Source organism: Somniosus microcephalus, chromosome 2, assembly GCF_052327205.1.
Source record: "Somniosus microcephalus isolate GS21.2 chromosome 2, FLI_Smic_1.0, whole genome shotgun sequence".
In the NCBI taxonomy this organism is placed as follows: domain Eukaryota; kingdom Metazoa; phylum Chordata; class Chondrichthyes; order Squaliformes; family Somniosidae; genus Somniosus; species Somniosus microcephalus.
In genome coordinates this window covers 255203508-255228881 of record NC_140988.1, presented here as the reverse complement: position 1 = coordinate 255228881, position 25374 = coordinate 255203508, and the positions used below count along the sequence as shown (strand labels likewise).

Below are 25374 nucleotides of genomic sequence, written 5' to 3'. Positions count from 1 at the left end.
ACTGCCCTTGACATCAAGGCAGCATTTGACCGAGTGTGGCATCAAGGAGCCCTAGTAAAATTGAAGTCAATGGGAATCTGGGGGGGAAAACTCTCCACTGGCTGGAATCATACCTAGCACAAAGGAAGATGGTTGTGGTGGTTGGAGGTCAATCATCACAGCCCCAGGACATTGCTGCAGGAGTTCCACAGGGCAGTGCCCTAGGCCCAACCATCTTCAGTTACTTCATCAATGACTTTCCCTCCATCATAAGGTCAGAAATGGGGATGTTTGCTGATGACTGCACAGTGTTCAGTGCCATTCGCAACTCCTCAGATAATGAAGCAGTCTATGCCCGCATGCAACAAGACCTGGACGACATTCAGGCTTGGGCTGATAAGTGGCAGGTAACATTCATGCCTCACAAGTGCCAGGCAATGACTATCTCCAACAAGCGAGCGTCTAACCACCGCCCCTTGACATTCAACGGCATTACCATCACCGAATCCCCCAACATCAATATCCTGGGGGGTCATCATTGACTTAACTGGACCAGCCACATAAATACTGTGGCAACAAGAGCAGGTCAGAGGCTGGGTATTCTGCGGCGAGTGTCTCACCTTCTGACTCCTCAAAGCCTTTCCACCATCTACAAGGCACAAGTCAGGAGTTTGATGGAATATTCTGCACTTGCCTGGATGAGCGCAGCTCCAACAACACTCAAGAAGCTCAACACCATCCAGGACAAAGCGGCCCACTTGATTGGCACCCCATCCACCACCTTAAACATTCACTCCCTCCACCACCGGCATACCGTGGCTGCAGTGTGTACCATCTACAAGATGCACTGCAGCAGCTCGCCAAGGCTTCTTTGGCAGCCTCTCCCAAACCCACGACCTCTACCACCTAGAAGGACAGGGGCAGCAGGCGCATGGGAACACCACCACCTCCACATTCCCCTCTGTAGTGTATGTACCTTTAAGAGGAACTATGTTTTTGAAGCCCCTGTGTACTGTAGTACCAGTAGTGACCACTCTGGTATATAAGCCTGTATAGCGTCTTGTGTAGTTAGTGCACCTCCAGACTTTGTTCAGTAAACACTTGTTAAATCAACTCCTGCATTCCGTGTCTCCATTAACACACGGATCTAACAGTGGCGACGAGTTAGAAACGAACTTCCCTGCAATTTGGCAGCACCTCAAGGAGATCGATTCCTCAGACGAAGGTCGAAGCCAGAAGCAAGTAAAAAAAATAAAAATAAAAAAACTGTGGTTTTACCAGCTAAACGGGCTGGTGGCAGGTAGTGCACTGATCCTTCCTGGGCTGGGGCTCGATCGGGTGGCTCTGCAGCGAGTCGGAAAGCAGAAGCAAAGAGAGACAGAGGGTGGAACACTCAGGAGGCGGCCGGTGCTGCAAAGCAGGTCGGCGTTCGGACTGAGCAGAGGGAGGGGAAAGTCCCAGAGGGTACGCTCCACGACGGGAACGGTTCTCCAAGTAACGGAGAAACTGTTTAAAAGATCTATTTAAAAAAAAAGAAGAAAAATAGAAATACCGCGAAAAGCTGCAGGTCGCAACGGGAACCGCGGAGAACAGCGTTGGCAGCGGCGGGAAAGCGCGGGAGGCGCCATCTTGACTCGGCGGGGAAGAAGGAAAAGCGCGGGAGGTGCCATTTTTGATTTTCAGGATGCCGAAGACTGGCAATATTACTGCTTTCGATAGTGATATAGAGGATTGGACCACATATGTGGAAAGAGTGGAGGTATATTGCAAGGCGAATGAAGTAGCGGATGATAAAAAGGCATCGGTACTTCTAAATCTGATGGGCGCAAGGACATATGGGCTGTTACGAAACTTGATCACTCCAGCCAAACCGATGGACAAGAATTTTAAGGAGATTGTTGATACCTTACAGGAGCACTTAAACCCAACACCGCTGCTGATAGCGGAACGATTCAAATTCTTCAGGAGGAATCAGCACAAGAATGAAAGTAACGCTGATTACCTCACCGAATTACGAAAACTGTCAAAGCACTGCCAATTCGGGGCAGGACTGGCAGATTCTCTACGAGACAAATTTGTCTGCGGTCTCCTAAGCGAAGGAACACAGAAAAGACTACTTTCTGAGAAAGATTTGACACTGGACAAGGCTTTCAGTGTGGCTGTATCATACGAAGCAGCAGCAAGAGGAGCTGCAGAGATACAGCAAAAGCCACAGGACTTCGGCACCCATGAAATGACACGGGGTTTCGAGAGATGTTATCGCTGCGGCAGATCCACCCATGACCAGAAGGACTGCTGGTTCAAGGACAAATCATGCAGGCAATGCGGTAAGATGGGACACATTGCACGTGTATGCAGATCTGGAAAAAAATCCGCTGACAGTAAAACGGTCAATAAGGAAAAGTACAGAAAGGTACAAATGATGACGGACAGTAGCTCCGAAGACCAGAAGAGCGATAGCGACTCCGGAAACAAGAGACTAAGCTGTCTCAAATTACATAATGTAATTGCCAAAGAAGATTACCAGACCATTTGGGTTACCCTCACGATAGCGGGGTCCCCAGTCAAAATGGAGCTAGATACAGGATCAGCTCTGACCGTCATGAGTCGACGGGATTACGAGCGGCTATTTCCGCATATACCTTTGAAAGACACATCCATTATCTTGAAGACATATACGGGGCAGAAAGTATACCCCAGAGGGAAAATAAGGGTGCCTGTTGTATACAACGGCAAGGAAATACAGAAGTTGTATTTATACGTTCTGCAAGATGGTGGTCCACCGTTGTTGGGACGTGAATGGATCAGAAAGATACGTTTAGACTGGCACTCCATTCAGGCACTGACGGTGACCAGTAAGAAAAAAAATGATGATGACGTCGTACCTGGACAATTAAAAGAAATCTTGGCTAACGCCAAAGAAGTGTTTCAACAGGAACTAGGAACCCTGAAAGGTGCCACCGCCTCAATAAAAGTGGAAGATGCGGCAATTCCCAAGTTTTTTAAGCCAAGGCCGGTGCCATACGCAATTCGTCCAGCCGTCGAGGCAGAGCTGGAGAATTTGGAAAAAGCAGGCGTGTTATCCAAGGTAGATTGGAGCGAGTGGGCAACACCCATCGTCCCGGTCATGAAGAAAACGTTGAATAATGATAAATCTGAAGAACAGAGAAAAATTCGCATCTGTGGGGACTTCAAGGTGACTGTAAACCCGGTTCTTCACACGGTACAGTATTCTCTTCCGAGAATAGAAGATATTTTCGCCTCACTATCCGGAGGGAAACGTTTCACCAAAATTGACTTAGCACAGGCATATCTACAGATGGAGGTTGAGGAGGCCTCTAAAAAGTATCTCACGACAAACACACACAAAGGCCTGTACCAGTACAATCGACTGGTTTTCGGAGTGGCATCAGCTCCGGCTATCTGGCAAAGAGCTATGGAGCAAGTCCTGCAAGGGATTCCGGGGACTCAATGCTACCTAGACGACATCCTTGTAACAGGAGAAAACGACAACGAGCACCTTGCTAACTTGGAGCAGGTGCTCACGAGGCTGAGAGAACGGGGCCTACGAGCAAATTGCCCCAAGTGCGAATTTTTCCTGAAACAAATATATTGTGGCCATGTCATTAACGAAGAAGGGTTGCATAAGTCACCTGAAAAAATTGAAGCGGTCGTAAAAGCCCCCGCGCCTGAAAATGTCTTGCAATTAAGGTCGTTCCTGGGATTAATAAATTACTATCATAAATTTTTACCGAACTTGTCAACGGTTCTGCACCCTCTTAACGCACTGCTACAAATGGGAGTAGTTTGGAAATGGAGCGAAGACTGTAAACGTGCCTTCCATAAATTCAAAGGCTTGATCACGTCCAGGGAAGTGTTGGCTCATTACAACCCATCACTGCCAATCAGACTGGCGTGCGATGCATCCCCTTACGGCGTGGGAGCGGTATTATCGCATAGATTCCCTGATGGCTCGGAGCGGCCGATAGCTTTTGCGTCACGCTCATTGAACTCAGCTGAGCGTAACTATGCCCAGATCGACAGGGAGGCACTCAGCCTGGTGTGGGGGGGTGAAGAAATTCAACCATTACCTACACGGACAAAAATTTACCTTGTTGACTGACCATCAACTCCTCGTCTCCATATTCAACCCTAAAAAGGGCGTTCCCATTATGACAGCGCAAAGGCAACAGAGGTGGTCCCTTTTCCTAGGGGCACACCAATATGACATAGAATACAAAGGAACAAAACAGCATGGGAATGCTGACGGGTTATCGCGCCTACCGTTGCCAACGGTAGAAGAGGCGCCTACAGTGGACCCAGTGAAGATGTTCCACTCGACCAAAGTGGAATGTCTACCGGTGACAAATTCTACCATTGAAAAGAAAACGAGAAATGACCCGACTCTCTCTCGAGTCTACGATTTAACGGTGAAGGGATGGCCAGCACATGGCGAACCACTGTTGCCAGCATTCTCGCAAAGAAGAGAACAGCTGTCAGTGTGCCGAGGAACCTTGATGTGTGGATCCAGAGTGGTGATTCCACCCAAACTCCAGGATAAAGTGCTAAAGGAGCTTCACGAGGGGCATCTGGGTGGAGTGAAAATGAAGAACTTAGCCAGAGCGTTTGTGTGGTGGCCAGGTATCGATGGAGACATCGAAGAAATGACCAAGAGCTGTCTAGGATGCCAGAAGGTCCAAAACGCCCCACCACAAGCCCCTCTACATCCATGAGAGTGGCCCTCATCTCCATGGCAAAGGGTACATATCGACTTTGCTGGTCCATTTATGGACTCAATGTTCTTAATCGCGGTGGATGCACACTCCAAGTGGCCGGAGGTAATAAAGATGTCCTCCACCACCACGGAAAAAACCATCACAGTATTAAGGACCATATTCGCCAGGAATGGGCTGCCTGAACAGATCTGTTCTGATAATGGACTGCAATTTGTATCCGAAGAATTCAGGAAGTTCTTAAAAAAACAATGGGGTTAAGCACTACACGTCTGCCCCATACCATTCCGCCGTCAATGGATTAGCTGAAAGGTTTGTCCAGACCTTCAAGAAGGCCATAAAGGCCATGGGTAATGAAGACATAAATCTACAACATAAGGTAGATAACTTCCTGTTTGCGTACAGGAATGCAACACGTGGTTACAAACCAAACCCCCGCCATGATGTTTTTCAATAGTAGACTAAGATGCCGGCTGGATTTGGTCAAGCCAAACGTCAGAAGGGACGTAGAGAACCGGCAATTTCAAAGCATGAATGAAAGGCCAACTAGAACCTTCCAGATAGGTCAACCAGTTTTGGCCCAGGACTACCGTACCGAGAAATGGCAGCCTGGAACTATTTGCACACGACTAGGACCGCTGATGTATACTGTGGACATTGGAGAAAGCATAATAAGGCGCCATGCTGACCAGATCATAGTCATCCGAGAAAGGACAACCTACACCACAACTCTATACGCCTAGTGATGAAGCAGAGATACCCATAGTATCTACCTCCGATCCGGTGATACTGGAACCAGATGAACCCGACACTGGCATTGAAGCCGAATCGACCTTGCCAAAAGAACCTACTACACCACCGAAACCTACTACACCACCGAGACGTTATCCGGACCGAGTCAGGAAGCCTCCAGAGAGACTGAATTTGTAATTGATTAACTTCAGCAAATGTGTAGATTATTGTTCTTGTAAAAATGTTATTTAATGATTACTTAAAATGTTATGTACTATTTATCTAAAAAGGGAGGAACTGTAGTGTATGTACCTTTTAAGAGGAACTATGTTTTTGAAGCCCCTGTGTACTGTAGTACCAGTAGTGACCACTCGGGTATATAAGCCTGTATAGCGTCTTGTGTAGTTAGTTCACCTCCAGACTTTGTTCAGTAAACACTTGTTAAATCAACTCCTGCATTCCGTGTCTCCATTAACACACGGATCTAACACCCTCCAAGTCACACACCATCTTGACTTGGAAGTCTATCGCCGATCCTTCATCGTCACTGGGTCAAAATCGTGGAACTCCCTCCCTAACAGCACTATGGGAGTACCTTCATCACACGGACTGCAGCGGTTCAAGAAGGTGGCTCACCACTACCTTCTCAAGGGCAACTAGGGATGTAGGCATCGCCTTGCCAGCGATGCCTACATCCCATGAACGAATAAAAAAAAAATAACTGAGGGTGAGAGAGATCATGGGGACTTGGTAGATTTGATTGAGGGCTAATCATGTAGATATGTCAGATATTAACTGGTATGGAAAAGATAGATCTGGAATATTACTTCAAGCTAAATTGCAAGAATAGGACAAGCGTACACAAGTTCAAACTAGTACAAGGCAAATTTAGAACTGATATCAAGAAGTTTTTTGCAGTGATCAATACATGGAATGGACTTCAGCTGAAGCAGTGGGGGTGAAATTGTGGAGTGGTAGCTAATGTTGAGCCGAGTTTGAAAAATGCTGACTTTTAAAAGGAAATAATCTTGTGAAATGATCAGTAATAGGTACAATTGTTGCAGGTACAAGAAAAACAACTGAACAGTCAGCTGCCAAATGACTTCAGTAGATGTTGCATGAGTTAGTACTACAGGCTCATTTGTGTTTCATCTTTTTTTTAAATGCAGGAGTTATTGAATCTATTGATGTTAGTGCAGAAGGAGCTCTATTCTGTTCTATTGGTGATGACCAGGCAATGAAGATTTTTGATGTAGTGAACTTTGATATGATTAACATGCTCAAATTAGGGTAAGGAAACAAAAATTATAGACTACTGTATCTTTTTCCTTGTTTAAAAACAATGCTTTTAGTAGTATTACAGTAATGCTTTAATACTTTTTAAAATGGAAGTTGCACAAACTCAGCGTGGCGTATGCTTCCTGATGCTGCTTGTCCATATTAAAATCTAAGAACAGAAAATTACTCTTTTAATAAAAAAAAATTGTTAGCCACCAGTGCACTTTTTTTAAGAATAGAGGAATGAAATGGAACAGCTGTTTCACAAAATTAATCATGGTGGTTGCTTAGAGTTCAAAATAACTTGGAACAATTATACTTTGTTACCAACAGGGAAAAGATTTCCCAATACAAACTATCAGCAGCTGATAGTTAGGTATTGTTGCTAAATTATAGTGGTCATGGCTACCCATTTTTATGGTTGGCCACTGCCTTTGTACAAATGTTGGTCAACACAGCAAAAAATGGTTGCATGTTTAAAATCCTGCATCAAAATCTATATTCTTTTTCTCTTTTCCACATTCTTTCTCTATCTCCATTCTCTCTCTCTCTCTGCCCATCCTCTCATAGAAACATAGAAGATAGGAGCAGGAGTAGGCCATTCGGCCCCTCGAGCCTGCTCCACCATTCAATGAGATCATGGCTGATCATCCAAATTCAGTACCCTGTTCCTGCCTTCTCTCCATATCCCTTGATCCCTTTAGCCTTAAGAAATATATCCAACTCCTTCTTGAATATATTTAATGAATTGGCCTCTACTGCCTTCTTTGGCAGAGAATTCCACAGGTTCACCACTCTCTGGGTGAAGAAATTCCTCCTCATCTCTGTCCTAAATGGCTTACCCCTTATCCTTAGACTGTGACCCCTGATTCTGGACTCCCCGACCATCGGGAACATCCTTCCAGCATCTAGTCTGTCTAGTCCTGTTAGAATTTTATAAGTTTCGATGGGATCCCCTCTCATTCTTCTAAACTCCAGCGAGTACAAGCCCAATCAACCCAATCTCTCCTCATACGTCATTCCTGCCATCCCAGGTATCAGCCTGGTGAATCTTCGCTGCACTCTCTCCATGGCAAGAACATCCTTCCTCAGATAAGGCGACCAAAACTGCACACAATACTCAAGGTGTGGTCTCACCAAGGCCCTGTACAACTGCAGCAAGACATCCTTGTTCCTGTACTCAAACCCTCTCGCTACGAAGGCCAACATACCATTTGCCGCCTTAACCGCCTGCTGCACCTGCATGCTTACCATCAGCGACTGGTGCACAGGGACGCCCAGGTCTCGTTGCACTTCCCCTTCTCCCAATCTATTGCCATCTCTCATCCTCTGTCACTCTATATCTATGTCTATCTATAGCCCCATTCTCTTTTTTTTCTATTCTCTCTTCTGCAGTTCGGCTCCCTACAAAAAAAACAGGTGGCTTATGTATCTGCCTGGTTGAACTTGGTCTTACTTCTCCTGACTCCTCTCACTTCCTCCAAATAAATGTGTCTCTATGGGAACCCATATGGGTCCTGGCTGTACCTGCCTTTTCGTGGGATATGTGGAACATGCTTTGCTCCAGTCCTACTTGGGTCTCCTCCCTGACCTCTCTTTGCAGTGCATTGATCACTGTATCGGTGGCGCTTCCTGCTCTCACCCCGAACTGGAAAATTTTATCAACTTTGCTTCCAATTTCCACCCCGCCCTCTCCTTCACATGGTCCATCTCTGACTGTTCCCTTCCCTTCCTCGACTTCTCTGTGTCCATTTCTGGGGATAGGTTGTCAACCAATATCTGCTATAAGCCCACTGACTCCCACAGCTACCTTAATTACACTTCCTCCGAACCCATTTCCTGTAAGGATTCTATTCCCATTCTCCCAGTTTCTCCGTCTCCGTCGTATCTGTTCTGACAATGCCAACTTCCATACCAGCACTTTCAATATGTCTTCCTTTTTCCTCAACCGAGGATTCTCCTCCACCGTGGTTGACAGGGCTCTCGACTGTGCCCATCCCATTTCCCATACTTCTGCCCTTCCCCTCCCTCTCAGAACCATAATAGGGCTCTCCTTTCCTCACCTTCCACCCCACCAGCCTCCACATTCAACGGATCTTCTTACGATATTTCTGCCACTACCAAACAGATCTTCCCCTCCCCTTTTAGCATTCCAAACAGACCGTTCTCTTTGCGACCCCCTGGTTCAGTCTTCCGTCATCCCCAGCACCCACTCCCCTTCCCACTGCACCTTCCCATGCAAGTGCAGAAGATGAAACACCTGCCCTTTCACCTCTTCTCTTCCCACCGTTTAGGGCCCCAAACACTCCTTCCAGGTGAAACAGCAATTTACTTGTACTTCTTTCAATTTAGTATACTGTATTCGCTGCTCACGATGTGGTCTCCCCTTCATTCGGAAGACCAAACGCAGATTGACTGATCTTTTTGCTGAACCCCTCCGTTCAGTCTGCAAGCGTGACCCTGAGTTTCCGGTCGCTTGCCATTTTAATTCTCTGTCCCACTCTGACCTCTGTCCTCGGCCTCCTACACTGTTCCAATGAAGCTCGAGGAACAGCACCTCTTTGTTAGGCACTTTAAAACCTTCTGCCATGGCTCCCATTTTTTGGGGACAACAGGTTCTGGTAATGACTCTGCTGTTGCCATTTACAGCTCCTCTAGACCCATTTTTTGCTTCTTTATTTGTCCTATTAGCATCCCTTGTGTCATTTAATCAGTGCCTTCCACCCTATCACAGACCTTACCTTTTGTTCATTCCTTGCCTTCCCCTTTCCCTGCCTCTGTACTTGCTTAAAACATGTTACATTTGTAACATTTTCACTTCTGACGAAAGGTCATCGATCTGAAACGTACGTTCATTCTTTCCACAGATGCTGCCTGACCTACTGAGTATTTCCAGCATTTTCTGTTTTTATTTCAGGTTTCCAGCATCTGCAGTATTTTGCCTTTGGCTCAAGTATCCTATTTTACCCTTCTTTGGTGTCTGTCAATTCATATCACCAGTCTGGGGAGTTAAAACTGGTGTAATTTAGGATAAGCAATTTAAGTACATTATTGCTGTCCAGCAGTATTAAATGGGGTAGCTCCAGGATTGACCCACAGATTTTGATTAACTTGCATTTATATTTCAGGGGCTTAAGGTATAGTAAAAGGTCTTGGCATTAAAGTAGTGCTTCAAGACTTAAAAGCAGGGTAGAAATGTCTAGTGGCACTAAACATTGCTAACAATCTTTTCTCAAATTATTTTGTAAGTCTGTTTTTGATGCTAGGTATTTGTTTTAATTATTTCCACTAGTCTGAACATTGGTAAAATATTGTGCCTTTTCTGACGTATTTTGCTTCTCCAGATATGTGTTTAAAGATTGGAATACTGAAATTTCAATAGTATATAATCAATAAGTAGATGAGAAAACCAATAATGAGTTTAGAATTAAGTGAAGAGTTATAACTTACTTTTATTTATGCAGGTACCATCCTGGTAAGTGTGGGTGGATTTACTCACCAGGAGATGCTATATCTGCTGTGGCATGTTCGGAAAAAGTCACGGGAAAGATTTTTGTATATGATGCCAGAGGAAGCAACCAGCCACTCCATGTATTTGAAAAACTGCATAGTTGTTCTCTCAGTGAGATCAACTTAAATTCTATCTACAAGGTTGTAGTATCGACTGACAAATCAGGAATGTTGGAATACTGGACTGGGCCACCAACTGAGTACAAGTTCCCCAAAAATGTGGAGTGGGAGTACAAGACAGATACAGACCTGTATGAGTTTGCAAAATATAAATCATATCCAATAAGCATCACATTCTCCTCCGATGGGAAAAAAATGGCTACCATTGGATCTGACCGCAAAGTACGGATTTTCAGGTTTTTGACTGGAAAGCTCATGAGGGTGTTTGATGAATCCCTTGCAGTAAGTGAAAAACTATTTTTAAGAATCTAACTTTTTTTCCCCTCATTATGAGGCATGTCGGTAATGGGGGATGGGCTGCTTTTGTCACCTGGTGCCAGCACTGCATGTACTGGGGTCGGGTACAATCTGTCCTAAAGCTGTCTTCATTCCAGTGTTTGAGCTATCCATAATGCAACTTAACTTTTTTTTTCCATCTCTCAGCAACCATCCATAACTGTCTCTGAGATTGCCAATTTAGGCCCCATTTGTCCTGGATTTTATGCAGCACTATGCTGTGCTCTTGCATTTGCCAGACATGGGGTTAGGATTGTCCAAAGTAATTTCATGTTAGACCCTTATCAATTTCATCCATGAGCCTGGACAGTGTGTGTTGGCATGCTGCTCAACCACAAGAGGGCATTTGAGCTAAGTCCAGTCCTGTCCTTGCCCACTGTCCATACACATGAACTTCAGCAGTGACCATATTATCATCTGATAACCATGTTGGATCTCTTGGAGCACACATTTAAAGCAGCTGCTTGTTGCAAGCAATAATCTTGCAGTGAATAAATTTAGTGTTCTGTGTTCCATTTTGCACCCTCCATTCTTTTGACCTTGGTCTAATTTGCATCCCTTTTCCAGCTGGGCCATAATTGGTGGCGAAGGCTTCAGCTATCTTTCCCCTGCACGCTGGAATTCTCTTCCTAATACTCTTTCCCACCTTCGAAGTCTTCATTGATACTTACAACCTCCCTTCAGTCACTATCTTTGATTTTTCCAGTACTTGCGCTATGTCTGACTGCTTCTCTCCACCTTGCATATGTAGCACCTCCCTATGTGTTTCTACATCAATGGCATGCAAATTGTTGTAATAAGTGCACCACTGAGTTCATGTTTAGTCTGTGAGGATACCCCTGTTGACAAATGGAGCTTTTATTTCTGCATGCAGGTTGGGAGCTATCATTTGCTTTGTAAATTTGCCCTGGCTCCTGTTCTCTGCTTTAATGTTTTCCATTTGATCATCTCGTATAATTCAGGGGTGAAATTGCAGCACAGATGGGACTTCCATTTTGGCAAGCAGTGCGAGACCACCTTGAGGTAGTCTCAGCTTGGTACTGTCTTTAGTGCAACTGTATCTGCTGCAAAGCAAACTTTAAGAAGTTCCCAGGTGGTCTCCTGGGCTTTATTTCTAACTGTCATGCAGCAGAGTCGACAGTCCTGTCAGCTCTTTGCTAACATAAAAAAAAACAGCATTTGGATGCTAGTGAGCAGAGCCCAGTGCCTGTGTGTGCAATTCTGCTTTTCTGATCAGCGAGATGTGGAACCAGCAGTTTAACTCGGCACTGGCATCTATAGATTGCTGTACACTGGCACTTGCAGCATAACTGGGTCATTAATCCCCAGAAGTGTTGAAGTTAAAAGCTTACATGTGATATTTTATTTTCATCACTGCCTGCTGAAGGGAAGTCTCGGCAGCTTTTCCCCCAACCCCTGAAAGTTCTGTAGATCTATTCAGTACATTCTACCAGGTCTGTAGTTCATACAGGAAACTTTCTGGTATCCGGCACTGATGGGACCGAGCTGGTGCTGTACCATCAAAACTGCCGTAGAAACCAGCGCTAATGTTAAAACATACGGAGCTTTTGAGCTCCGTGTGAATCAACAAACCCTGTTGCTTAGCAACAGCTTCAAAACAGTCGGCCGCAGCTTAAAAGCGTCTCTGTAGCTAAGCAACAGCTTCAGCTAGACCTTGCAGAGCCTGACTGGAAAAAAAAAAAGCAACAAGAAGTAAAAAAACTTATAGGAAATGGCTCCTGAATTTTGCCGGTAGATAGAGCTTTCCGGACATTTAACCTCCGGTTAAACGAAAGTTTCCTGTATTAAGATTTCTGAAGAATCTTCATTTACAATTATTCTGTAATAGAATTCAGTGATCCATGAATTGAACTCTTATTTTAATGTTTTTAAGATGTTCACAGAATTACAACAGATGAGACAACAGCTTCCTGACATGGAGTTTGGCCGGCGTATGGCTGTTGAAAGAGAACTGGAAAAAGTGGATGGAATAAGGCTAACCAACATCATTTTTGATGAAACTGGACATTTTGTACTTTATGGTACAATGCTGGGAATCAAAGTAATAAATATAGAAACAAACAGGTATATAGCCACGAAATTAAAAAATATTGAATATTATCCTTATAATGGATGCAACTAGTCTGATCCTATAGAGAATTGGCTAACTAACAGAAAGTAGAGAGTCAGGATAAATGGGTAATTTGGCAAACGGTAACTAGCGGGGTGCCACAGGGATCGGTGCTGGGGCCTCAACTATTTACAATCTACATTAATGACTTGGATGAAGGGACCGAGTGTAATGTAGCCAAGTTTGCAGATGATACAAAGATGGGTAGGAAAGCAAATTGTGCAGAGGACTCAAAGAATCTGCAAAGGGATATAGACAGGCTCAGTGAGTGGGTAAACACTTGGCAGATGGAGTATAATGCAGGAAAGTGCGAGGTTATCCACTTTGGTGGGAAAAATTAAAAAGTAAATTATTACTTAAATGGAGAGAGATTACAAAATGCTACAGTTCAGAGGGACCTGGGAGTCCTTGTGCATGAAACACAAAAGATTAGCATGCAGGTACAGCAAGTAATCAAAATGGCAAATGTAATGTTGGCCTATATTACAAGGGGGTTGGCGTATAAAAGCAGGGAAATCTTGCTACAACTATACAGGGTATGGTGAGAGCACACCTTGAGTACTGCGTACAGTTTTGGTCTCCGTATTTAAGGAAGGATATACTTGCATTGGAGGCAGTTCAGAGACGATTCACACAGTTGATTCCTGAGATGAGGGGGTTGACTTATGAGGAAAGGTTGAGCAGGATGGGCCTATACTCATTGGAATTTAGAAGAATGAGGTGTGATCTTATTTGAAATATATAAGATACTGAGGGGGCTCGACAAGGTAGATGCAGAGAGGATGTTTCCCCTCGTGGGGAAATCTAGAACTCGGGGGCATAGTTTTAGAATAAAGGGTCGCCCTTTTAGAACTGAGATAAGGAGGAATTTCTTCTCTGAGGGTTGTAAATCTGTGGAATTCTCCCCAGAGAGGTGGAGATAGACAGATTTTTGCAAGATAAGGGAGTGAAGGGTTATGGGGAGTGGGCAGGAAAGTGGCTTTGAGCCCAAGATCAGCCACGATCTTATTGAATGGCGGAGCAGGCTCGAGGGGCCAAGTGGCCTATTCCTGCTCCTATTTCTTATGTTCTTATGATGTCAAGGGATCTGGGAAAAAAGGCAGGTGAATGGACTTAAGATACAGATTAGCCATGAGCTAATTGAATGGCAGAGCAGGCTTGAGGGACTGAATGGCCTACCCCTGTTCCCATGTTCCTAGTGCTCCTCAAATACAGAAAGACCTAAAAGCATTTTGCATGAGAGGAAAAAGTGGAAACTGAGCAGGAGGGAGAAAGGAAACAGAAAAGTTGGTGGGCAAAAACATGGCAAATAGATTTTTAAAAGGCTTTTGAAAGTGAGGAGATATTTCCGTTAAGAATTCAAAGAGCAGGAGCATAGTGGCTGAAGCGTGGCCACCAATGGTTGAGTGGAGGGAGGGGAATGAAGAGCGAACTGGAGTTGGGAAAGCAGAGGCTGCATGTGGGGATGTACAACCAGAGGAGATTGGTGCGGTAAGTGATGCGAGGTCATAGAATGATTTGAACATGAGGATCTTGAAATCAATTTGCAGGAGCAGAGGGAGCCAGTGGAGGTGTGACAATGCAGGGTAAAGAGAGAATTTTAAAAAAAAAGTCCAGAACAGAATTGACACGAGTATTAGCCCCACCTTAGTGAAAGTGGTCTTCAAAGGAAAGAAAAACACAAGATTTTGTTCCTTGGTTCAGGTTAGCCAATTGGAATGTTTGTTTTTGATTGTGTCCTTCCTATTGCATTATGTTTCTTTGCTTCCTCTCCAAGTCACAGCTCAAGTAAGATGCACAGAAGTAATAACAGGACATTTATAGAGGGGTTTAAAATAATGCACTGAAACTAAAGGTGGTGAGGGATAATATTTTGCCATGCTTTTAAGTGCTATGGTAATATGAATGTATTGTGATGGTGTCATTTGAAAAATAAATAAAAACTGTTTTCCCTCTTTTAAGATGTGTACGAATCTTGGGTAAACTAGAAAATATCCGGGTGGTGCAGCTGGCCTTGTTCCAAGGTGCAGCCAAACAGGCACAGGTTGTAATGACCATGGAGATGAAAGCTTCTGACAACCCTGTGCTACAAAATGTTCAACAAGACCCAACTGTATTCTGTACAGCATTTAAAAAGAATCGATTTTATATGGTAGGTGGGAATTCATGATATGCAAATTGGTCAGTAATTTCAGTAGTATTACAAGTTTTAACTTTTTTTTCCTTTCCAACACTTCAGAAAAGGGTTTCATTGCACACCTGTGTTAAAATTGTTATGATTCCATGATGCAGAATAGCTTTTTTTTTAACTGACTGTTGCATGCATTTCTTATTTCATAACTGTTTCCAATTTTTACTTTTGATGTACCATATGTATGGGATGAAATGGCAATGTGATGTGGATCCTTTGTGGGTGGGGTGTCCAAGCTTTTTGTTGGGGGCCACATACAAAGTTTAAATCAATATTAACATTAATTTACATACTCTCACTACCAGATATTGATGCCCTGATTTAGGATTTAAATCAATATTAACATTAATTTACATACTCACACTACCAGACATTGATGCTCTGATTTAGGATTTAATCTAACAATGAGGCAACAGAGTAATGATTAGCCCATAAAATTCAAACTGGCCATACCAGTGGTTAAGGAACACACACAAATCAGACGAGTTGCTTGGGCTTCAAGGGCTGGATTGCCCGGGCTCATAAGAACATAAGAACTAGGAGCAGGAGTAGGCCATTTGACCCCTCGAGCCTGCTCCGTCATTCAATAAGATCATGGCTGATCTGATCTTGGCCTCAACTCCACTTTCCCGCCCGCTCCCCGTAACCCTTGACTCCCCTGTAGCTCAAATATTTGTCCATCTCCGCCTTGAATATATTCAATGACTCCGCTCCACAGCTCTCTGGGGTAGAGAATTCCAAAGATTCACAACCCTCAGAGAACAAATTCCTCCTCATCTCTATTTTAAAGGGGCGACCCCTTATTCTGAAACTATGCCCCCTAGTTTTAGATTCCTCCACGGGGGGAAACATCCTCTCTGCATCTATCCTGTCAAGCCGCCTCAGAATCTTATGTTTCAATAAGAGCACACCTCATTCTTCTAAACTGCAATGAGTATAGGCCCAACCTGCTCAACCTTTCTTCATAAGACACCCCCTTCATCTCGGGAATCAACCTAGTGAACCTTCTCTGAACTGCCTCCAATGCAAGTATATTCCGCCTTAAATAAGGAGACCAAAACTGCTCGCAGTACTCCAGGTGTGGTCTCACCAGCGCCCTGTACAGTTGTAGCAAGACTTCCCTACTTTTATACTCCATCCCTCTTGCAATAAGAGCCAACATTCCATTTGCCTTCCTAATTACTTGCTGTACCTGCATGCTAACTTTTTGTGTTTCATGTACGAGGATCCCCAGATCCCTCTGTACGGCAGCATTTTGTAGTCTCTCCATTTAAATAATAATTCGCTTTTTTATTCTTCCTACCAAAGTGAATAACCTTGCATTTTCCCAAATTATACTCCATCTGCCAAATTTTTTCCCACTCACTTAATCTATCTACATCCCTTTGCAGACTCTTTGGCACATAAAAAAGTGTCAGCCAGCCCCACGCAATTTTCCCTCAATTGGCCAATTAATTCCCAGCATGTGGGAAGCCTTGCTAATTGTCTAAATCGAGTCAGAAATCCCCACAGTATGATGTCATCATTCGTGGTGCTTTCAAGGTCCATGGCAAGCACTGCATCCTCTGAAGGCTTCCAAACGAACCATACAGGATGGCAGAGGAGCCTGTAGCAGCTGTGGCCAGTGCCAGACCCCGAGCTGCCTTCAAATTCGACGAGGCTTCACTGTAGGCATTATTGGACGGGGTTAGGGCCCACAGGGAGGTCCTCTTCCCTAGGTCAGGGAGGAAGAGGCCTCCCACTGAGAACAATGCTGCATGGATGCAGGTGTCAGCAGATGCCAACTCGCTGGGAGTCACCAGAGGAACCTTGGCATTACATCTGTAACTCCTTCCTTTACTCCCCCACAGTACCATCCAGAGCCCCCGTCCTCACTGTGGAGGAGGAAGAGGCTGTGCAGCCAGACTCCTCAGAGGAAGCTCCAACCTCTGAGGGTGCAGCATCAGCAGAAGTAAGCGCACCCAGCACCAGCGCAGACACTCACACCTCGGGGGGGACCTTTGGGACATAGAGTAGTATTGTCACCTGGTGTTTCACAGCTGACAAGTGAGCCTCAGCAGATTCTGGAGACAGGGACAGCAGTGGAGAGTCCTCATCGGAGGGCGCAGGGCTCTGCCAGCTCAGCTCAGCTGCGCTGCATCTCGACCCTCTGCCTGTGGGTCCATCCGCAAGAGAAGAGGTGATGGATCTCCATGCACAGATGCAGGAGTCTGGCAGGTTTTGTCTCCAGGGTCGTTTCGAGTGTGGAGCGAATGGAGGAGTCCATAGCAACCATGAGCAGAGCCTTTGTGGAGTCATTGGTGCATGAACGCAGCACCATGGAAAGGTTGGCAACCTCCATGGAGGAGATAACTCGCCAGCATACGGAAAACATGGTGAGTGCTCATAAGAGAATGACATCTCTTGAGCGTTGGCCATCTGTTGAACAGAGAAACCAGATCTTCATGGAAGTCCTTCTGAGTAGGACTGCCAGTGCAGATACGGGTCCCCATGGCCCCCTAAAGCGCAGCAAGGTGCTCTCAAGCCACTTCCAAGCGCTGGCCCCTTCTGGCTTGTGCAGCTTCAGGTAAGTGAGCAGCAGCCTGGTGCTCCTGGTAATCATCCTGCTGTTCCTGGTTCTGCTGCTGCCACCTTTGCTGTTGGAGATCCTCTAATGCCAGGAAGGGAAGGTGCCAAAGGCCTCCCATGCTTCTAGCAGATGCCTCGGTTGAGGAGGTCCTGAGTTAGGGTGGTGAGAAGGGCTTCCCACGAGCTCACACTGAAGAAGTGTGTGAGGCTCCAACTTTCTGCAGCTGCTCCTAAGGCTTCAAATAGTTCCCCCAAGCCTTGATCAACAAGGTCCTGCAGCCCTCTTTAAAGATCTTCTGCCCTCAGCGACCTGCTGCTGCAAGCAAGCAAGCCAGCTGTTTTCACGCCAGCTCTCATCGGCGGGGTTCCCCGCAGGCGGGTTTCAGGTGGGGAAAGCCCCAAAGTCGCAACGGCACGGGAAAATCGTCCTTAACAAGGTGATCATTGGTGATTAGTGTGCCGACGAGCAGTCCCGCCAGCGGCGGGCGGGACTGATGCGGGGCGCGTGGAAACGGCGGTCCGAAAGTCGGACGGGGCGGGGAATAGGCGGGGGGGGGGGGGGTCCCGACCCGCTTTTTCCGCGATTTTCGGACCACGGCCGCATGAAAAGCCGTCCGACAGCTGCCCGAAAATCGGGGCCTTTGTGTCCTCCTCACAACTTGCTTTCCCACCTATCTTTGCATCATCAGCAAATTTGGCTACAATACACATGGTCCCTTCCTCCAAGTCATTAATATCGATTGTAAATAGTTGAGGCCCCAGCACTGATCCCTGTAGCACCCCACTAGTTACAGTTTGCCAACCTGAAAATGACCCATTTATCCCAACTCTCTGTTTTCTGTTAGTTAGCCAATCCTCAATCCAATCTAATATATTACCCCCAACCCCGTGAGCTCTTACCTTGTGCAGTAACCTTTTATTTGGCACCTTATCGAATGCCTTCTGGAAATCCAAATGCACTACATCTACTGGTTCCCCTTTATCCACCTTGCTTGTTACATCCTCAAAGAACTCTAGTAAGTTTGTCAAACACGATTTTCCTTTCATAAAATCATGTTGACACTCCAGAGCCATGTGTCCACAGGCTGCAGTTTGGATATCCTAAAGCTCTAACACAAGTAGTTGTTTTATACATAATAGTGAATTTACTGTTTTTAACTGTGTTCTGTAACTAAGCTGTTACTTGTATGACTTTATTATTTAAAGTTTACAAAGAGGGAACCAGAGGACACGAAGAGTGCGGAGTCTGATCGAGATGTCTTCAATGAGAAACCCTCCAAGGAGGAGGTCATGGCTGCCACACAAGCAGATGGCCCTAAGCGTGTTTCAGACAGTGCAGTTATCCACACCACTATGGGAGATGTGCATGTTAAGCTCTTCCCTGTTGAGTAAGTTTACTGGTGTATTTAGAGCTATTTTATTGTGAAATTTGACACACTCAACTGGGTTCATTTTTGCGCTTAAAAAAAAAAAGCTGGTAAATTATATAGCAATTTTCAACTTTGTGGACTGCAGAGTGTTATCAAGTTAAATGTTTGCTTTAAGAAGTCATGCATGGAAAGTCTGTTCTGATTTAACTTAAAACCATGTTCTGTGCTGGGCCAGAAGAGGATTATACTTACAATCTAAAGTTTTCCCTCCTTAAATTTGTATTTAAAAAAAAAAAAAAAGCAATTGCTCCTCCTAGATGTAATATCTCCAAGTTTGCAGACAACACAAAGCTGGGTGGGTGAGTGTGCTGTGAGGAGGATGCCGAGAAACTCCAGTATGGGACCTTAGTGTTAGGGGGATTAAATACGTGGGGTTACGGGGATAAGGTGAGATATGTGTTGATGTAGGGGTTACAGGGATCGGGTGGGATATGTGTCGGTGCAGGCTCGATGGGCCGAAATGGCCTCTATCTGCACTGTGGGGTTTCTGTGATTCTGTGATTTGGACAGGTTGGATGAGTGGGCAAATGCATGGCAGATGCAGTATAATGTGGATAAATGTGAGATTATCCACTTTGGTGGCAAAAACAGGAAGGCAGATTATTATCTGAACGACAATAGATTGGGAAAAGGGGAGGTGCAACGAGACCTGGGTGTCCTTGTGCATCAGTCGCTGAAGGTAAGCATGCAGGTGCAGCATGCGGTTAAGAAGGCAAATGGTATGTTGGCCATCATAGCGAGAGGATTCGAGTACAGGAGCAGGGATGTCTTGCTGTAGTTGTACAGGGCCTTGGTGAGACCACACCTTGAGTATTGTGTGCAATTTTGGTCGCCTTATCTGAGGAAGGATGTTCTTGCCATGGAGAGAGTGCAGCGAAAATTCACCAGACTGATACCTGGGATGGCAGGGATGACGTATGAAGAGAGGTTGGGTCGATTAGGCTTATACTCGCTAGAATTTAGAAGAATGAGAGGGGATCTCATTGAAACTTATAAAATTCTAACAGGACTAGACAGACTAGATGCAGGAAGGATGTTTCCGATGGCGGGGGAGTCCAGAACCAGAGGTCACAGTCTACGGGTAAGGGGTAAGCCATTTAGGACTGAGATGAGGAGGAATTTCTTCACCCAGAGAGTGGTGAACCTGTGGAATTCTCTACCACAGAAGGCAGTTGAGGCCAAATCATTAAATATATTCAAAAAGGTGTTTGATATAGTTCTTAAGGCTAAACGGATCAAGGGATATGGGGAGAAGGCAGGGACAGGGTACTGAATTTGGATGATCAGCCATGATCTCATTGAATGTCGGAGCAGGCTTGAAGGGCCGAATGGCCTACTCCTGCTCCTATCTTCTATGTTTCTATGGAAAAACTGGCATCGTGAGAATCCAGCACAATTGTAATTGATCTTCTCGAGTAGTAAAATTAGAGTTATTTACACCTTTTTTTGTGAGGTGGGTGGGCGGGGGCGAAGTAAAGAGCACTTTTCCATTTTTAAATGATCATAACGTAAGAACATAAGAAATAGGAGCAGGAGTAGGCCATTTGGCCCTTCGAGCCTGGCCTGCCATTCAATGAGATCATGGCTGATCTGCCTCAACTCCATTCACCGGCCTTATCGCCATATCTCTTGATGCCCTTGCTAGTCAGAAATCTATCGACTTCTGTTTTGAATATACCCAATGACTGAGCCTCCACAGCCCTCTGGGGTAGAGAATTCCAAAGATTCACCACCTGTGTGAAGAAATTTCTTCGTATCTCAGTCCTGAATGGCCTACCCTTTATCCTGAGGCTGTGGCCCCTGGCACTAGACTCCCCAGCCACGGGAAACATTCTCCCAGCATCCACCCTATCAAGCCCTGTAATAATTTTGTCTGCTTCAATGAGATGCCCCATCAATTCTGGTCCCTCTTCCTTTTAATGCAATGCTTCTGGCAAAAGTAACCAGTACTGTTTATTTTCTTGTATGCAGGTGTCCAAAAACTGTGGAGAATTTCTGTGTACACAGCAGAAATGGATATTACAATGGACATGTATTTCACCGTATCATTAAGGTATTTTTGACTGGATCTTTTGTGTTGCTAAACTCCATGCTGTAATTTAGAAAACTGATGCCTTATTTTTATTAAAATGAAATATGCAAACTATTGATATAGAACTTCCTGCGGGGAGACGGTGGTTCTATTTTAACATTTTTCCAATTCTTGGATGAATTTCTATGACTACTGGGGCAAGGTGGACTAAGCCTAACAGTTTAACCTAAAATACAATGTGTTGACGCTGGATGCTGACATTGCTTGATTGGGTGATTTGTACAGTTAAACTACTTGATTGTATGCAATTTTCATTTTAAAATAGTATGGACAATAAAAAGTTTAATATAAAACTATATGATTTGGGGATCCAGAAATTAGTGCAATTCAGGTGTATTGTGTAATTGAGTGAGAGAGCAGAATAAGACCAAGGAGACTTTGATGCATCAGTTCCTTTTAAACCACACAAATTTAAAAGCACTAAAATCAATAGTCCTAAGTTGCATCAAAGCAGACAAAACCTCAAGAGACTAAAGTTCTCAGTGGTTCATTGTCAAAACATTTCTGCTAATTATAATGAAAACAGAAATATTGCAGTGGGGCATTTGTTGTAATGAAGCTTGACTAGATTTAAAAAGCAAAATGTCAAAATTACTCCATTTTGTTATTGGGTGGTGAATCAGTCAAGTTAAAGACGTAGTAAATGTAAGACTGTATATTTAAAGCATCTGCAAAGATGATTTGAATTCATGTATCTTTTCATAGGGTTTCATGATTCAAACTGGAGATCCAACTGGCACAGGGATGGGGGGAGAAAGTATTTGGGGAGGAGAATTTGAAGATGAATTTCACCCAACCTTGAGGCATGATCGACCTTATACACTCAGCATGGCCAATGCAGGTGCTAACAGTAATGGATCCCAGTTCTTTGTAACTGTTGTACCTACAGTAAGTCTTTACACTTTATCTCATTTGCTTTTATTCAGAATTGAATGTTATTGCTTAATAATGCTAGATTTAATTGAATATCTGAAAAACCCTAACCTGTGAAAAATACACCCTCTTGAAGAAAATGATACAGATACACTTCCTAATTTAAAATGACCGTTGCCACTCTAAAAACACTTGGGAAACTTACTTCCTGATTCCAGTGCTTCATAGCAATGTTGGGTTATGTAACTACTTGTCTGCTACTGTCACTGAGACCAGCTAGATGGATTGCAGTGGTATTTTCTGGTCCTATACAGTTAGAATGTGTATTGGCCAATTATTTTTAAGTCCATTTGTGAAAATCTAAAAGCATATAGCAGCAAAAGGATATACAAGTGGCTGTTGGTAGTAGTCAAACCAATTGGAATCTTCGTGGGAAAAGAAATGGAAAACTAGTTAACTCATAGTCAGAAAAGATTGCAAGCACTGTGTATATTATAAAAGAATAACTTAAAATTAAATTGTAACTTTTTTCTATTCAAACTTAGATTATAGAATTTCTACTGTAAATATATAATTTTATATCATTTAGATGATTTGCTAGTTCGTTAATACGCTCACTTAATATTTTAAACTTGAAATGAGATTTTATGTGAGATCCTTTGGAGGCATAAGATAAATTCCATAGCTTAAAGATAATTACCAAACAGTGTGTTGTTCACACTGCTCGCGATGTGGTCTCCTCTACATTGGGGAGACCAAACCGAGATTGGGTGACCGCTTTGCGGAACACCTCCGTTCAGTCCGTAAGCCTGACCCCGAGCTTCCGGTCGCCTGTCACTTTAATTCTCTGCTCCTCTCCACCCTCGGCCTCTTACACTGTTTCAACGAAGCTCAACGTAAGCTCGAGGATCAGCACCTCATCTTTCGATTAGGCACTTTACAGCCTTCTGGACTTAACATAGAGTTCAACAATTTCAGACTATAACCTCGGCCCCTATATGTTTTTTCCCCTTTTTTTTCTTCACATTACAGCTGTTGATAATTCTACCATCGTCATTTACACCTCATCTAGACTCATCTTTTATTTTTTAACTTGTCCCATTACCACCTCGTTTTGCCTTGCACCATCATCCCTTTTGTCCTTTAATCTCTCCTGCCTTCCAGCGTATCACAGACCTTCCCTTTGTTCTTTCCTCCCCACCTCCCTGTCCCTGCCCCACACTTGCTTAAAAATCTGTTACTTCTCTAACGTTTTCCAGTTCTGATGAAGTGTCATCGACCCGAACTGTTAACTCTGAGTTTCTCTCTCCACGATGTTGCCTGACCTGCTGAGTGTTTCCAGCATTTTCTGTTATTTCCAGCATCTGCAGTATTTGCTATTGTGAGTGTGTGTTGTTCGATATCCCAGGCACATTGCTAAAAGCTAACCTAGATCTTGAAGGTGTGATAAACATTCTTAAAGGTATGGGGAGTTGAGGCTTGCCTGTGAGAGTGATATAAGAGCCAAAATAGTAAAGAGTAAGAAAGGACCCAAAAACACAATGCAGAGCATCTTTGTTGCTGTGTCAGTGTGACATGCTCAAAGTTCAGAAAATATCTTGGTAAAATAGAGCCTCTGGCTATGTCCTTTTTCTTCCCCCAACCCGCACCTCCCCACCCCAATTGCTATCTTATTTGATCTCTTGCTTATATAAACTTGACCATTGTTTATGTGGGGCTTTAAGTGGTATGATTTGTGAAGCTTCTATATTAAATTAAGTTATGGATCATTTTTGTTTTGAAATGTTAATGCATAGAATTTAATAGCCCTCCGGGGGGGAAGGGGAAGAAAGTGCTTCAATTTCTGTTTTGATATTTCTAGCCATGGCTTGACAACAAACATACCGTTTTTGGCCGTGTGACAAAAGGAATGGAAGTGGTCCAGAGGATTGCCAATGTGAAGTGTAACCCAAAAACAGACAAGCCCTATGAAGATATCAGCATTATCAATATTACTATAAAATAAAACAGAAGTACCAGTTTAACAAAATTTAAGATGTAATTGAAGATTGCATGTTTCCATTTTGTGAAAGTAATTTTGTAACTTTTTTAAAAAATAAACTTTTTTTACAAAGGCATTTGAATGTTTATCTGTGCCATGCCAATAAATAACACAGAATGGAAAATCACGTCCTTTAGACAGTGATGCTTGTGGTGCTGCTTCCTTTTCATCTGTGACTTTCAATTGACCTGATGATCATTTTACCTTTGGTCCTCTACTCACAACCTGCTCCAATGTGTGATGTTGACTGAGTTAGAATTAAATGTTTTTTCCTCCTACAACAAAAATGCAAAGCGATTTTGAGAAACCAAAATTACTTTGTTTTCATACAGTAAAGTCATGGGTCCTATTAAAGTACAACAACTTAACAGCCTCTGCACTAGGCAACCATCTGCAGTGAAATGATTTAAGTCAGTGTCCATATGTGCAAATAGTAGGCACAGACCTGGTTTGTGTCCCCTCTGTAGTGAAGTGTTACAACCTGCCTCAGGATGGTTCTCTGGCGCTGCGGCTTATAGCAAAGAACTAGTAATATTGCTGCAAGATGCTTTCATGTAATCACCTTTCCTATCATGTATAATTCTACTGTTGTTATTTTCTTGGGTTTAGAGATAGGTATACTTCATACAATTACAAGAGAACCACATAAAAAATTAATTAAGAACTATATGGAGATGTGACGAATGAAATCCTACCAGGGTAGGTTATCTGCCTGCATTTATTAACTATCATGAGGGGATTTTGCATGGAAGACTCATAACCAGAAGTGGATGTACTTACAGATCAGTATCCTACCTGGATTGGAGACTCTGCTTCTCAATCAGTTTTGGCAATGTGATACTGGGTTGAAGTTGCAATTTTGTGAATGGCACAATAAAGGACAAATGAAGATGGGTGTGAGATGTCTCCCAAATTGTATCATGGTGGTTGCTGATCACTGATGGAAATTGTACTGGGATGTTAAGGAGCCCATTGATGATTTTTCACAGGCTAATTCATGGTCAACAACCATGGTTCAGCAATTGATTGCAGTTAAACAAGAGATTGGATATTGGGTACTGTCTGTTATATTACCCGTGGGATTGTGAGCTGAGAAATACAAAATTAAAACTTTTATTTACCCTGTCCTAAATGGCTTACCCCTTATCCTTAGACTGTAACCTCTGGTTCTGGACTCCCCGACCATCAGGAACATCGTTCCTGTGTCTAGTCCTGTTAGAATTTTATAAGTTTCAATGAGATCCCCTCATTCTTCTAAACTCCAGTGAGTATAAGCCCAATCGACCCAATCTTTCCTCATACGTCATTCCTGCCATCCCAGGTATCAGTCTGGTGAATCTTCGCTGCACTCCCTCCATGG

General features: G+C 43.9%; 1 protein-coding gene across 1 annotated transcript in view; it reads left to right on the top strand.

Annotated features, from left to right (window-relative positions):
• The window catches only part of ppwd1 (peptidylprolyl isomerase domain and WD repeat containing 1), a 49739-nt gene extending 25649 nt beyond the window's left edge, over positions 1-24090 (top strand). The window contains exons 4-11 of the mRNA XM_085971181.1: positions 6614-6734; positions 10187-10634; positions 12583-12773; positions 14782-14971; positions 18785-18966; positions 20980-21061; positions 21806-21988; positions 23835-24090. Coding sequence (XP_085827307.1) covers positions 6614-6734; positions 10187-10634; positions 12583-12773; positions 14782-14971; positions 18785-18966; positions 20980-21061; positions 21806-21988; positions 23835-23978 — 1541 coding nt within the window. The 3' untranslated portion in view covers positions 23979-24090. The remainder of the gene's footprint in view (positions 1-6613; positions 6735-10186; positions 10635-12582; positions 12774-14781; positions 14972-18784; positions 18967-20979; positions 21062-21805; positions 21989-23834) is intronic.
• The last annotated feature ends 1284 nt before the right edge of the window (positions 24091-25374 follow it).